The following is a 16,352-nucleotide window of genomic DNA, read 5'->3' on the forward strand; positions in this document are numbered from 1 at the left end:
ACGGGACTTTAATTTGGCGACTCTGGTGGGGGGTCAGAGGTCAGTGGGACTGGGCAGAGTCGGCCCGCATTTCCTGCCAAGGTGCTCTGAGGGACAGATTGTTTGGGGGACATGGGTGGATGCGGGGCCCACTGTTGGGTAGGGACCGTCTCTATATGTTGCCAACTTGTACTTCCCAAGCGCTTAGTACAGTGCTCTGCGTACAGTAAGCGCTCAATAAATACGATTAAATGAATGAATGAGGGGGCTCAGCCCCAACTTCTACCTAGTCAACCTAAATCAGCCCCATTTCCCGGACCCTCCCCCAAAAGGCCGGTCAACTCCCCTTTCCTGATGAGCGAGGGCCCAGATCTCCCCCCTGAAAAAAAGCTCCTTGATTGATTGATTGAATGTTAAGTGCTTACTATGTGCCGAGCACTGTTCTAAGTGCTGGGGTAGATACAAGGTAATCATGTTGTCCCACGTGGGGCTCACAGTCTCCATCCCCATTTTACAGATGAGGGTAACTGAGGCCCAGAGAAGTGAAGTGACTCACCCAAAGTCACGCAGCTGATAAGTGGTGGAGCTGGGATTAGAACTCATGACCTCTGACTCCCAAACGCGGGCTCTTGCCACTGAGCCACGCTGCTGGCCAGATAGAAATCATCACGCTCTTCATTCTTCTCCCATCTAGTCTGATTGAGCCACACTGCTTTGATACACCGGAGGCTCCCACGGAATTCTGCTCACCTCCGCCCGCCTTGGAAAATGGCTTTATCCAAGTAGGTTATGAAAGAAGTTTCTTTTCTTCTATCTTTCATCTTTGCACGTTCCAGCCCTGAGCCCTAGCTGCCAGCCGAGTGCTGGCTCAATCAGTCAATCAGTCAATCGTATTTAATAAATACTTGGGAGAGTACAATCCGAGAGCGTCCACAATGCGCTTACAGTCCAGGGAAGCATTTCCCGTGGGACAATGAGTGGGTTCCGTAGTCGTGGGATTTGCTCGTGGTTCCTGGGATTGCTCTTGGGGGCCTAAAAAGTGATCTGGGTTTTCACGGATACCACTGCTCCTACACCGTCCACGGCTGGAGGAAGCAGTGGGGCTGTGTATTTGCACAGGGACATCTTGGGAACCGTCACAGGGTAAGATGTCTCAACTTTGCTCTGAGTCTTTGCAAATCACATCCCACCCTTGCAACTTCATAATTTCTGGAGCTCTGAGTGGGACTGGATTCCATGCCCTCCCTCCGCACATCCGCCAAACTAGCTCTCTTCCTCCCTTCAAAACCCTACTGAGAGCTCACCTCCTCCAGGAGGCCTTCCCACACTGAGCCCCCTTTTTCCTCTCCTCCTCCCTATCCCCACCGCTTTACCTCCTTCCCCTCCCCACAGCAACTGTATATATGTTTGTACAGATTTATTACTCTATTTATTTTACTTGTACATATTTACTATTCTATTTATTTTGTTAATGTGCATCTAGCTTTACTTCTATTTATTCTGATGACTGGACACCTGTCCACATGTTTTGTTGTCTGTCTCCCCCTTCTAGATTGTGAGCCCGTTGTTGGGTAGGGACCCTCTCTATATGTTGCCAACTTGTGCTTCCCAAGCACTTAGTACAGTGCTCTGCATGCAGTAAGCGCTCAATAAATGCGATTGAATGAATGAATGAATTAGAGTTGAGGTGTCCTAAACATCATGGGAAGACCTCCAACAAACACTACGATGAGGGGACCTTTGCATCTCCCCAATCCAGAAAGGAGAAGACTTTTTTGAGAAGGTGAAGACTAAGGGAGAGAAATGTGCTAGGGCATTCAGGAAACCTGGGGACTGGGTTTTAATAGTAATACAAATAATGACAGTACTTGTTAAGCGCTTGCTATGTGCCAAGCTCTGTTCTAAGCACTGGGGTAGAAACAAGTTAATCAGGTTGGACACATTCCCTGTCCCACGTAGGGCTCACACTCTCAATTCCCATTTTACAGATGACAGAACCGAGGCCCAGAAAAGTGAAGTGACTTGTCCAAGGTTACCCAGCGGACATGTGGCACAGCCAGGATTAGAACCCAGGTCCTTCTGATTCCCAGGCCCGTGCTCCATCCACTAAGCCACGAGCTGGCCTGGCAAACCCAACTGGGCCAACCATCTCCAGCATGTGCCATACAGGCACTCCTCACTCCAGCATGCTCTGTGCATGTACTCATCTCTCCAGCATGTACTGGGTGCATGTGCTGTGCATATCCGTGTATCTCCAACAGGCATTGTGCATGCATTGCACATATCCATGTATCTCCAGAATATACTGTGCAGAGACTTACAACTCCATATGCACTGAGCAGGTGCTTATATCTCCTGGATGCACTGCGCATGCACTGTGCATAGCCATATTCATTCATTCAATTGTATTTATTGAGCACTTACTGTGTGCAGAGCTCTGTATGAAGTGCTTGGGAAGTACAAGTCGCAACATATAGAGATGGTCCCTACCTAACAACAGGTTCACAGTCCAGCATGCACTGTGCAGGCGCACAGATCTCCAGCTTGTACTCTACATGCGTGCACTCACACCTCTAGCGTGTAGTCTGCCTTTCCACGTATCTTCAGCATGTGCGGTGTATTCACTTCCATCCATCGGTCATTTTTATTGAGTGCTTACTGTGTGTAGACCACTATACTAAGCGCTTGGGAGTGCATAATGCGACATTATAACAGAGTTAGACACGTTCTCTGGCCGCAGTGAGCACCGTGGCTCAGTGGAAAGAGCCTGGGCTTGGGAGTCAGAGGTCATGGGTTCGAATTCCGACTCTGCCACGTCTGCTGTGTGACCTTGGACAAGTCACTTAACTTCTCTGAGCCTCAGTTACCTCATCTGTAAAATGGGGATTAAGACTGTGAGCCCCACGTGGGACAACCTGATTACCTTGTATCCCCCCCCCCCGCACTTAGAACAGTGCTTTGCCCATAGTTAGCGCTTAACAAATGCCATTATTATTATTATTATTATTATTATGTGTCACATGCTGGATACTTCATTCTTTCATTCAATCAATCGTATTGTTTATTGTGCACAGAGCAGTTTTATAAGCACTGGGGAGAGGACAGTGTAACAGTGTAGTCAACACATTCCCTTCCCACAATGAACTTGCAGTCTAGAGGGGGAGACAGACAATATAAATACGTAAAATTACAGATTTGTACATAAGTGCTCTGGGGCTGGGAGGGGGGATGAATAAAGGGAGCAAGTCAAGGTGAAGCAGAAGGGAGAGGGAGAAGAGGAAAGAAAGGCTAAGGGAAGGCCTCTTGGAGGAGATGTGCCTTCAACAAGACTTTGAAGGAAGGGGAGTAATTGTCTGTTGGATATGAAGAGAGAGGGCATTTCAGGCCAGAAGCAGGATGTAGGCTAGAGGTTGGCTGTGAGATAAATGGAGGAACGGTGAGAAGGTTAGAGGAGCAGAGTGTGCAGGCTGGGTTGTAGTGGAAGAGTAGTGAGGTGAGGTAGGAGGGGGCAAGGGGATTGAGGGCTTTAAAGATGTACTTCCATCTCCACTCTGTGTCCAAGTCCTAGATTCATTCATTCATTCATTCATTGAGCGCTTACTTTGTGCAGAGCACTGTACTAAGGGCTTGGAAAGTACAAATCGACAACACATAGAGACTTTCCCTGGTAACAAGTCAAATCTGAGGTGATACTGCGAGAGCTCTTGGGTTTCCCAAAGGCCCCAGGCAGCCCGGCTGTACTGCAGATTTAGTTTGCCGACAGTATTTGCAGCAGCGAACGATGAGTAAGCACGGCCTAGTGAAAATAATAATAATAATAATGATGGCATTTATTTATTAAGTGCTTACTATGTGCAACGCACTGTTCTAAGTACTGGGGAGGTTACAAGGTGGTCAGGTTGTCCCACAGGGGGCTCACAGTCTTAATCCCCATTTTACAGATGAGGTAACTGAGGCACAGAGAAGTGAAATGACTTGCCCAAAGTCACACAGCTGACAATTGGCGGAGTCGGAATTTGAACCCGTGACCTCTGACTCCAAAGCCCGTCCTCTTACCAATGAGCCATGCTGCTTCCCCATGCTGGGGAGCATGCTGGGAATCAGAAGACCCGGTTTCTAACCCTAGCTCTTCCACTTACCTACCGTGTGTCCTTGGGCAAGTTGTTTAGCTTCTCTGTGCCTCAGTTTCCTCATCTGTAAAACAGGGATTCAATACCCCTTCTCTCTCCCCTTTAGACTGCGAGCCCCAAGTGGTACAGGGATTGTGTCGGATCTGATTATATTGCATGGACTCCAGAGCTGAATACAACGCTTAATCCATAGCACGAGCTTAACAAATATCGCAGTTATTAGTAGTCACATCAGGTAAAGCTGGAATGAAGAGGTTGTGTTACACTTTATAACTTTTTATTTGAGCATTTGCCTTGGAAACAATTGAACCGCTAACTCTGAAATGTCAGCATGAAGTCCCGAATAAGCAACTGGTCTGATTCAGCTGAGTGTCAGAAAGAACCTTGTCAGAAAGCAAAATGCCTTGAGGACCCTTTATCTTATATCCTAATAATAAAAATTAGGGTTCTTGTTAAGAGCTTCCAATATGCCAATCACTGTTCCAAGCATACTGTTCTAAGCACTGGAGTGATACAAATTAATCAGGTTGGACACAGCCCCTGTTCCCCACAGGGCTCAGACTCTTTATATCCATTTTCCAGATGAGGTAACTGAAGCCCAGAGAAGTGAAGTGACTTGCTTAAGGTCACACAGGGAATGTGCGGTAGAGCTGGGATTGGAACCCTGGTCCTTCTGACTCCCAGTCCCTCCATGCTGCTTCTCACTAAGCCATATTCCTATTCCTGTTGTGTTCAGCCCACAGCTTCCTCCTTCCCCGCGGGACAAAACGTGGTGTATGCATGCCAGGAGGGCTACACCTTGGTGGGCGATCCCGTGGCCAAATGCGGAAAAGATCTACGGTGGCAGATCGCGGCCATGAGCTGCCAGAGTAGGTAGTCGGGTTCGCCTGAGGCCCTCGCTTCCGCCTGGGGTTGGGATGGGCGAGAAGGAGGAGGTGGAGAAACCGGGAAATGGTTGGCCCTCCTGAGCTCCACCTCTTCTCCTCGGAGATCCTGGGTGGATCCAGTCCAGCCGTGGGGCCTTCCGTCTGTCCCACGGCCGCCCTGGGCGAGTCACGCCTGTCTGGGATCGACCCCAAGTCCTTCCGAACCTGGAGCCTGGCTCGGCTCCGGGGTTGAGCCCAGAAGCAACGTGGCCTGGAGGAAAGAGCCCGGGCCTGGGAGTTGGAGGATCTGGGTTCTAATCCTGGTCCTGCCAGTTACCTGCTGTGTGACCTCGGGCAAGTCACTTCACTTCCCTGAGCCTCAGTTTCCTCATCTGTCAATGGGGTCTCAGCGTCTGTCCTCCCTCCTACTTGGACCGAGAGCCCCAGGTGGGACAGGGACTGTGTCCAACCTGATTATAATGATGATAATAATTAATAATGGTATTAAGTGTTTACTATGTGTCAAGCACTCTTCTTAGCCCTAGGGACAAGCCAATCAGGTTGTACACAGTCCCTGTCCCACGTGGGGCTCACAGTCTTAAACCCCATTTTACAGATGAGGTTACTAAGCCCCAGGGAAGTGAAGTGACTTGCCCAAGGTCACACAGCAGACAATTGGCAGATCCAGGATTAGAATCCAGGTCCTTCTCATTCCCAGGCCTGTTCTCTATCCACTAGACCACGTTGCTTCTTAGCACCTGATTCAGTGCTTGACTCCTAGGAAACCCTTAACAAATACAATTATTCTTTTAATTGTCATCATTGTCATTATTGTTTTTCTTTTATTCGAGGGGCTGGGCCAACTTTAGGGTAACTCTGAGGGCTCTGGCCAAGTTCAGGATCCTTGGAGCCGAGCGGCCTGTCCCAGAGTGATAGGTCGAGGCAGCTTCAGCAGCCCCTCCATCTTCCCGCTGTGGAAATTGGACCATCAGACTCTAAGCTCCTCCAGGGCAGGGTCCGGTTCTTCTGCTTCCGATGTACAGACAGCCCTGGGGAAAGAGCTGCCTCGCAGGGCCAGAAATCCCCAGCCTCCAGGCCCGGCATAGCAGCCCCATATGGGAGTTAAGAGCCGTAGCCCTGTGGGATGCCGGGAAGTAGAATTCCATCCTTTTAAGGGAGGTAATGCCTACTTAGGCCCCACGCCGCCATCCTCCTGGCCCAAATGGGGGGATTGGGAGCGGGGAAGGGGCTCCTAGGAGCACTTGAGTCCAGTCTGAACTGGGCCGATTTTGGATTTGTGCCAGCGCAACCCGGCCAGCCCTGCCCACAGCGGGTTGCCCGCTCCCAACAGCCCAGAGATTGGTTCTCCCAGTCCAGTGCCTGTATTCGTCCTGCCCACTACCCAGCCCCCACAGCTGCTGGGCCAGGAGGGCAGGTGTGTGAGAGGAAGCCCCACGGTCCACTCTTGTCCCCTCAGAGCAGAGCACAGCTGGGAAGGCCCGATGTGGCCCATCCTCTGGGGTCACCCTCATCCACACATTGGGGCGGGAAATGCTAGACCGAGGTGACTTTGCCACACACAGACTCGGCTCATTTGACCACTGACAGGGGGCCAGCTTCCCCACCAGAGGAAGAGAACCCACTCAGTCCGAACAACAAAGCTGGGAAACCCATCCTCTCCAGCCCCCTAAAGCGTGAGACCCCTGCCCGGCAATCTCACCCCCAGCCCACCCCCGGCCTACCCCACAATGGCCCAGTAGAGGACAGGGGTTTCTGCCCAACGATTCTAGGACATGGTGACCCGCGTTTCTCCCTGCTCCCGTCCTACAGAGACAGCGTGCGTCCTGCCGGCCTTGGGGGAAGACTTCCGGGTTGAGCCCCAGAAGTCATTCTATACCATCGGAGAGAGGGTGGTCCTGTCCTGTGGGGCGGGCAAGCTCCTGGAAGGGCCAGCTAGCTTCCTATGTGGCTCCAGCCTCAAATGGCAGCCCGAAATGAAGGCCAGTCATTGTCACGTTCCAGGTAAGCTCCTGCTGGCCGCCCGGCCACGCCGCTGGGTCCCAGGGTGGGGGTGGGGGTGTCATTTCTTGGTAATGTGTTCAAATCCCGGCTCTTACACTTGTTTGCTGTCTAGCCTTGGACAAGTCACTTCATTTCTCTGGGCCTCAGTCACCTCGTGCAAAATGGGGATTGAGACTGTGAGCCCCATGTGGGACAGGGTCTTCATCCAATCTGATTTGCTTGTATCCATCCCAGAGCTTAGTACAGCACCTGACACATAGTAAGCGCTTAACAAATGCCACTCTTGTCATTATCATTATTATTATTTCTTGGTGCAAAGCTCAGGAAGTTGCATTCCAGGCCAGGAGGTCAGCCAGGGTCTGAAACTGCAGTGGGAGTGAGGTGAGACTCAGTCAATTAATTATATTTACTGAGAGCTTATTGTGTGCAGAGCACTATACTAAGCATTTGGGAGACTACAATATAAGAATAAACAGACACGTTCTGAGGATATCTTGCCTTGAGAGGGTTTGAAATCCACTAGGTGAGAGAATCTCCATCCTAGGGGTTGGGAACTAGGAGAGGCCAGATACATGCCTGGGGAGTGGAGGATGGAGTCCTGCCCCATCAGCCCTGTTGTCAGCTGCACTTGACTTGGGTACCCATCCTGCCACCTACACGAGGTTAGAGAAGCAGCGTGGCTCACTGGAAAGAGCGCGGGCTTTGGAGTCAGAGGTCATGGGTTCAAATTCCGGCTCCGCCAATTGTCAGCTTTGTGACTTTGGGCAAATCACTTCACTTCTCTGGGCCTCAGTTCCCTCATCTTTAAAATGGGGATTAAGACTGTGAGCCCCCCGTGGGACAACCTGATCACCTTGTAACCTCCCCAGTGCTTAGAACAGTGCTTTGCACATAGTAAGCATTTAATAAATGCCATTATTATTATTATTATTATGAGGTTGGCTTTCACGCTTCTGGCAGCAGATGAACCATCACCTGGGAATGCTTAAGAAGGACCCAAGTGGGAATGGCAGCAGGGGTGGGTATGGAAACCAGGCCCATGCACCCCAGGAGAAAGATGGCCTGGGCAGTGGACAGTTGGCTCCAGCAGCCAGTGTGCCTGCCAAGCGCTGTACTAAGCTCTGGAACAGATACAAGATCATCAGGTTGGACGCAGTTCCTGCTCCACCTGGGGCTCGCAGCCAAAGTGGGAGGGAGAACAGGCAATGAATCCCCATTTAATGGATAAGGAAGCTGAGGCCCAGCGAGGTGAAGTGACTTGACCAAGGTCACATGGGAGGCAAACAGTGGAGCCGGGAATAGAACCCAGGCCCCTTTTCTTTCCAGTAGGCCACGCTGCTTCTGATGTGGGGAAATTTTGAACGTTCTTTGGTCTTTCAATTGGCATCTCGCTTTGTCAACCCAGACCCCAGTTGGCCCTCTAGATTACAACCTTCCATCCCCTGCTCCTCTCTCATTTCTGGCAATTCTGGATGAAGAGGCAATTCCATTTAAAGGGGGAAAGGAGGGTTTTGTGAGGTCCAGGGGTGAGTTTTGGGGGGCAGCATTCAGAAATGGAGAAGGCTGGAATCAGTGGGCTGATCATGGCGGACTGGCCTGGCCCTTCTCTGGCAGAACATACCCCAACCAAGTCCAACCACCTCAGGGGAGCAAGAGGTGGGTAAGGCCAGGTGAATTTAGCTCCAGGAAGGCCTTCTCTCTCCTAACTTCCTTAAGAGAAAGAGCATGAGGGGAAGGTGAAAGATTCAGAAGCCCCCACATTTCACTCCCACCTGCCACCCTGCCTATGCGAAATGGAAGCAGCTCCCCGCTCCTCATTCAGTCGTATTTAGTCTATGTGCAAAGCACGGTACTAAGCTCTTGGGAGAGTGCAATATAAAAACAAACAGACACATTTCTGCCCTCAAAGTCTAGAAGGGGAGACAAACATTAATATAGATTACAGATCTATGCACAGATACGTACATATGTGCTGTGGGGATGGGAGGGAGGATGAATGAAGGAACAAGTAAGAGTGGTGCAGAAGGGAGTGGGAAAAGAGGAGAGGAGGGTTTAGTCAGGGAAGGCTTCTTGGAGGAGGGGTGCCTTCAATAAGGTTTTGAAGTGGGGGATAGCAATTATCTCTCTGATAAGAGGGCATTCCAGGCCAGAGGTAGAATGTAGGCAACAGGTCGGCAGTGAGATAGATGAGGAGGAGGTAGAGTGAGAAGGTTAGCATCAGAGGAATGAAATGTGCGGGCTGGGTTGTAGCAGGAGAGTAGGGAGGTGAGGTAGGAGGGGGCAAGGTGATGAAGTGCTTTAAAGCCAATGGTGAGGAGTTTTTGTTGGACCACCGGAGTTTCTTGAGGAGTGGGGAAACACGGTCTGAACATTTTTGAAGGAAAGCGATTCAGGCAGCAGAATGGGGTATGGACTGGAGTGGGGAGAGACAGGAAGCTGGGAGATCAGCAAGGAGGCTGATACAGTAATCAAGGGGGGATAGGATAAGGGCTTGTATTAATGTGGTAGTAGTTTGGACAGAGAGGAAAGGGCAGATTTTGGTGAAGGTAGAACTGACAGGATTTAATGATGGCTCGAGTATGTGGGTGGAAAGAGAGAGAGGAGTCGAGGATAATGCCAAGGTTATGGGCTTGTGAGACAGGAAGGATGACGGGGCTGTCTACATTGGTGGAAAAATCAGGGGGAGGACGGATTTGGGGGGAGGATAAGAAGTTCAGTTTTAGCCATAGCTCCTCACTCCCCTGGCTCCACTCCTCCTGTGCAGGTAGAGTGAGGGGTCTCACTCTTTCAGTGGAAAGAGCCCGGGCTTTGGAGTCAGAGGTCATGGGTTCTAATCCCAGCTCTGCCACTTGTCAGCTATGTGACTCTGGGCAAGTCACTTAACTTCTCTGGTCCCCAGTTCCCTCATCTGTAAAATGGGGATGAAGACTGTGAGTCCCACGTGGGACAACCTGATCACCTTGTAACCTCCCCAGAGCTTAGAACAGTGCTTTGCACATAGTAAGTGATTAATAAATGCCATCATTATTATTATTTCCTTCCTCAGCTGGGTTCCTCGTGGACAGAGAGATCCCTCCACTGCTACTCTGCTCCAGAGGACGAGTCCTCCCCCTTTTAGACTGTGAGCCCACTGTTGGGTAGGGACTGTCTCTATATGTTGCCAATTTGTACTTCCCAAGCGCTTAGTACAGTGCTCTGCACATAGTAAGCACTCAATAAATATGATTGATGATGATGATGATGAAGAGGCAGCATTTTGGGTTGGGGGTTTTTATGGTATTTGTTAAGAGCTTAGTATGTGCCAGGCACTATACTAAGCACTGGGGTCAATACAAGCTAATCAGGTTGGATACAGTCCCTGTCCCATGTGGGGCTCACAGTCCTAATCCCCATCTGAAAGATAAGGTAACTGAGGCACAGAGAAATGAAGTGACTTGCCCAAGGCCACCCAGCAGATAAGGGAAAGAGCTGGGATTAGAACCCAGGTCCTTCTGACTCTCAGGCCCGTGCTCTATCCACTAGACCACACTGCTTCTTGGCCTGGGGCACAATATGGCCCACCTGAGGAGATTTCATTAATCTTTAATAACAATTACTGTATTATCTGTTAAGTGCTTACAACATGCTAAGCACTGGGATAGACACAATACGTTCAGGTTAGATACAGACCCTGTCCCACATGGGGCTGACAATCTAAGGGGGAGGGAGAACAGGGTTGAACCCCCATTTTACAGATGAGGAAGCTGAGGCCTGGAGAAGTGCAGTGACTTTCCTAAGGTCCCACAGCAGGGGCCATCCAGGATAAGAATATCCTGATTCCCAGGTGTGGGCTCTTCCCCCAGGACAGGCGGCTCTTCTGGGGAGGCATTTGACTCATTCATTCATTCATTCAATCAATCAATCGTATTTATTGAACGCTTACTGTGTGCAGAGCACTATACTAAGCGCTTGGGAAGTACAAGTTGGCAACATATAGAGACGGTCCCTACCCAACGACAGGCTCACAATCTAGAAGGGGGAGACAGACAACAAAACAAAACATGTGGACGGGTGTCAAGTCATCAGAATAAATAGAAGTAAAGCTAGATGCACATCATTAACAAAATAAATAGAATAGCAAATATGTACAAGTAAAATAAATAGAGTAATAAATCTGTACAAACATATATACAGGTGCTGTGGGGAGGGGAAGGAGGTAAGGCGGGGGGATGGGGAGGAGGAGAGGAAAAAGAGGGCTCAGTCTGGGAAGGCCTCCTGGAGGAGGAGGGTGATGAGGTGAGGAGGAGACTCAGCGATGTTGTGTTCTGTTTCTCTTCTCTGCAGTGCCAGCGCGGGAGTCGGAGCTGACGGAGCCCAAGTGTCCACCCTGGCAGAAGTTGCTGCACTCCAAATGTGCTTGCAAAATGCCCTACGAGTGTGGGTGAGCCGGGGGCAGAGCTGCCATGGCCGGGGTCGGGGGGCTTCCTGGCTGCAGTGTCCCCTACCCCCCATCACCCCTCTGCTGCTGCTTGGGTGGAAAAGTGGTGGAGCAGATCCGTCCTGTTCCCCCACAGAGAACGCCCATCTTTTCATCCCATCCAATTTTCTCATCATGCCCCCTTTCACCCCCATATCCAACCATCAACACCACCATCTCTACTGAACTCTGCTCTCTCACTCCCCTATCCCTTCGTAAATCCCCTATCACTGATCCACAGCCCTGGATCACCTCCACAATTCACTTTCTTGGTTCCTGCGCTCGAGCTGCAGAGAGCAGCTGGTGGTGGAAATTTTGTTTGGTATTTGTTAAGCGCTTATTATGTGCCAAGCACTGTTCTAAGCACCGGGGTAGATACAGGGGTTGTCCCACATGGGGCTCACACTTTTAATCCCCATTTTACAGATGAGGAAATCTAGATACTGGGTGACCTCATCCACCTCAAGTTCATCCTTGTGTGCTTCAACTCTTCCCTCTCCTCTGCCCGGCTAAATTATTTCTCCATCCTTATTCATACCCTCGCCCATTACCCTCACCGGTTGTTCAGGTGTTTAACTCCCTCCTCAAATGCCCTGTCCCTCAGCCTCCCCCTTCTCCTGACCTGACCATGTATTTGGCTGATAAAATTGAAAGCATCGGATGTGATCTCTCTAAAATCTCCCCTACTCCTCTCTAGCTCCTCTCACCTCCTGTCTCTTTTTACATTCTCCCATCTTTCCCAGCAGTATCTCAAGAGAACTCCTGTCTTCTCTCAAAATTCACCCCCTCAACCTGTTTCTTCACCTGCACCCCATCCCTTCACACCTTATCAAAAGACTTGTTCCCTTCCTTTTCCCCTTCCCAACCAACATCGTTAAATGTTCGCTCTCCAGTGGCTTCTTCCCCTCTGCTTTCAAATATGCCCTTGTCTACCCTACCCTAAAAAAAGCCCTCCCTTGACCCTACCGCTCTCTCCAGTTATCGCCCCATCTCCCTCCCACCATTCTTCTCGGTACTCCTTGAGCGAGTTGTCTACACCCGCTGTCTCAAGTTCCTCTCCTCCAATCTGGCTCCCGTCCCCGTCACAGAAACTGCCCTTTCAAGGGTCAAAAATGTTCTCCTTCTTTCCAAATCCAGTGGTCTCTACTCCATCCTAACCCTCCTCAACCTCTCAGCTACCTTTGACACAGTGCACCACCCCCTTCTCCTGGAAAAATTATCCAATCATCTCACCTTCACTGGCACTGTCCTCCCCTGGTTCTCCTATCTCTCTGGCCATTCATTCTCAGTCTCTTTTTTGGGCTCCTCTGCCTCCCACCCCCTAACTGTGGGTGTCCCTCAAGGTTTAGTTCTGGGTCCCTTTCTATTCTCCATCTACACCTACTCCCTTGGAAAACTCATTTAATAATAATGGCATTTATTAAGCGCTTACTATGTGCAAAGCACTGTTCTAAGCGCTACCATCTCTATGCAGCTGATACCCAAATCTCCATCTCCAGCCCTGATCTCTCTCCCTCTCTGCAGTCTCTCATCTCCTCCTGCCTTCAAGACGTCTCTACTTGGATGTCCTATTGTCACCTCAAACTTACGGTGTACAAAGCCGGACTCTTTATCTTCCCACCCAGACTCTGTTTTTCCCCTGACTTTCCCATCCCCATCCTTCCTGTCTCACAGCCCACAACCTTGGTGTTCTGGACTCACCTAAAATCTGTCCTTTCCTCGCCATCCAAACTGCTACCATGTTAATCTAAGCACTTTTCCTCCTGCCTTGATTACGGCATGAGCTTCCTTGCTGACCTCCCAGCCTCCTCTCTCTCTCCGCTCCAGTCCATACATCACTCTATTGCCCATATCATTTTTCCACAAAGATCACCCATCCACCTCTGCATCAAACAGAAACTCCTTACCATCGGCTTTAAAGCCCTCAAACACCTTGCCGCCTCTTACCTCACTTCGCTGCTCTTCTACTACAACCCATCCCACACACTTTGCTCCTCTAATAGCAACCTACTCTCTCTAACTCGACCTTATTTATTTCAAGACCAACGTCTCAACCCCATCCTGCCTCTGGCCTGGAATGCCCTCCCTCTTCATAGCTGACAGAAAAGGACTCTCCCCTCCTTCAAAGCCTTAGTGAAGGCACATCTCCAGTAGCCCTTCCCTAACTAAACGCTCCTTTCCTCTTTTCCCACATCACCCTGATTTTCTCCCTTTATTCACCCCTGCCCACTCAGCCCCTCAGCGCTTACCTCCATATCCATAATTTATTTATGTTAATGTATTCCTGTTCCTCTAGACTCTTAAGCTCGTTGCAGTCAGGGACTGTGTCTACCAACCCTATTTATTGTTATATTGCACTCACCCAAGCGCTTAGTACAGTGCTCTGCACAGTATGTGTTCAATAAATAGAACTGATCAATTGATTGGAGCCTGCGCCTTTGGAGGGTGCAAGGCTCTTCCCCAGTCAGCCCAAGTGGCTTCCTTCCTCCTCATCACTCATTCATTCAATCGTATTTATTGACCGCTTACTGTGTGCAGAGGACTGTACTAAGCACTTATACTCATCCTCTTACCTCTCCCCACCATTCATGACCCCTGCCTTCCCTCGTCACCCTCCACATGATACGAGAAGCAGCATGGCCTAGTGGCAAGAGCACAGTCATGGGTTCAAATCCCAGCTCTGCCAATTGTCAGCTGTGTGACTTTGGGCAAGTCACTTGACTTCTCTGTGCCTCAGTTACCTCATCTGTAAAATGGGGATGAAGACTGTGAGCCCCCCATGGGACAACCTGATCACCTTGTAACCTCCCCAGCGCTTAGAACAGTGCTTTGCACACAGTAAGCACTTAATAAATACCATTATTATTATTATGGGTTCTAATCCCAGCTCTGCCACTTGTCACCTGTATGACCTTGGGCAAGTCATTTCACTTCTCTGTGCCTCAGTTACCTCATCTGTAAAATGGGAATTGAGACTGTGAGCCCCATGTGGGACAGGGACTGCATCCTACCTGATTACCTTATATCTACCCCAGGGCTCAGAACAGTGCTCAGCACATAGTAAGTGCTTAACATATACCGTAGTTATTATTATTGTTATTATTATTATTATTATTATTATTATTATTATTATTATTATTATCACATGTCCGCTGCATCTAATGGTTGCAGAGCACTAAACTGTATTTAGATCACTGCACTGGGCCATCAGCCAGGGGCAGGGATGTGACCCGTTCTACTGTTAATTTGGTCATCAAATTCAAATCCTACAGCTTTTACAAACAGTCGGGTCACTAAAGAAAAATTCAGTTGAACAACCTTTACTTTCAAGACATTCTTTCTTCTGTTTAATTTTTTCATTTGTATTGCAATTTGTGGTTTCTCCTTTTGCCGTTGGACTCCTGGCGGAATGAATCAAGCTTGACAAGTTTGGCATTATTAATCATAATAATAATCATAAGAGTACTTGTTAAGTACTTAGTAGAGAAGCAGCATGACCTAATGGAAAAAGCATAGGAATGGGAGTCAGAGGGCCTGGGTTCTAATCCCAGCTCTGCCATTTGTCTGCTCTGTGACCTTGGGAAAGTCACTCTGCCTCTCTGGGCCTCAGTTACCTCATCTGTAAAATGAGGATTCAATCCCTGGACTCCTTCGTACTTAGACTGTGAGCCCCACATGGCACTGGATTATAATAATCTGTTAAGTGCGTACTGTGAGCCAGGCACTTGGATTATCTTCTATCTACCCCACCAACATCAGTGCCTGATATATAATAAGCCCTTAACAAACACCACGATTATTGTTATTCTTATGTGTCATGCACTGTTTTGAGTGCTGGAGTGAATAGAAGATATGTTGGATACAGCCATTCTTTCATTCATTCTGTCTATTCATTCAATAATTCTATCTATTTATTGAGTGCTTTCTGTGTACAGAGCACTTTACCGAGCACTTAGAAAGTAAAATACAGACCGTGTCCCACATGGAAGTCCCAGTCTATGTAGGAGGTAGTAGGATCGAATCCCCATTCTACAGATGAGGAGACTGAGGCACAGGGCAGTGAAGTGGCATTATACTAGGCTGTTAACTGGTGGGCCCTCACTTCTCTGCTAGTTGGGCAATGATTGATTAACCTTCCAACTCCTCTGTGCCTCAGTTTTCACACTTGTAGAGAGACAAGATATATGCCTAAAAGAAACTGCCCCTAAAACAAAAATAATGCCTCTGTCTGGTACTTTTGTTTCTCCAAGCACTTTATGTCCACAGTTCTCATTTTATCGTCACAGCACCCCTGGGAGGGAAACAGAGGCAGGGAGGATTAATTCCATTTTACATATGAGGACACTAAAAATCAGAGAGGTTAAGTCATGATAATAATAATTATAGTGGGTTCTATGAAGTGCTTACAATGTGCCAAGCCCTATACTATGCGCTGGGGTAGATACGAGATAATCAGGCCCCACTTGGGGCTCACAGTCTAAGTAGGAGGGAGAACAGGTATTGAACCCCCTTTCTGCAGATGAGGGAACTGAGGCACAGAGACATGAAGTGACTTGCCCAAGGTCATACAACAGGTAAATGGCAGACTCAGGGTTATGCATTTATTCAGTCAATCAATCAAATTTATTGAACGCTTACTGTGTGCAAAGTAGTGTAGTAAGCGCTTGGAAAAGTACACTGCAACAACAGACACATTCCCTGTCCACCACAAGCTCACTGTCTAGAGAGGGGGAGACAGATATTAATATAAATAAATGAATAAATAAATAAATCCTCTGACTCTCAGTCCCAGGCTCTTTCCACTTGGCTACAGTACTTCTCTACTGGAAGTAAATTGACTTAGCAGAGCAAAGCCAAGATTAAAACCCAAGGTCCTCTAAATTTCCGGACCTATGCTCT

At 49.0% G+C, this 16,352-nt stretch overlaps 1 protein-coding gene across 1 annotated transcript in view; it reads left to right on the plus strand.

Annotated features, from left to right (window-relative positions):
- C7 (complement C7) overlaps positions 1-16,352 on the plus strand; it is a 59,540-nt gene that overhangs the window by 38,330 nt on the left and 4,858 nt on the right. Inside the window, exons 13-16 of the mRNA XM_038744289.1 lie at positions 674-761; positions 4,846-4,978; positions 6,806-6,997; positions 11,321-11,417. Coding sequence (XP_038600217.1) covers positions 674-761; positions 4,846-4,978; positions 6,806-6,997; positions 11,321-11,417 — 510 coding nt within the window. The remainder of the gene's footprint in view (positions 1-673; positions 762-4,845; positions 4,979-6,805; positions 6,998-11,320; positions 11,418-16,352) is intronic.

The sequence above is a fragment of the Tachyglossus aculeatus genome, chromosome 3 (genome assembly GCF_015852505.1).
Source record: "Tachyglossus aculeatus isolate mTacAcu1 chromosome 3, mTacAcu1.pri, whole genome shotgun sequence".
NCBI lineage: Eukaryota > Metazoa > Chordata > Mammalia > Monotremata > Tachyglossidae > Tachyglossus > Tachyglossus aculeatus.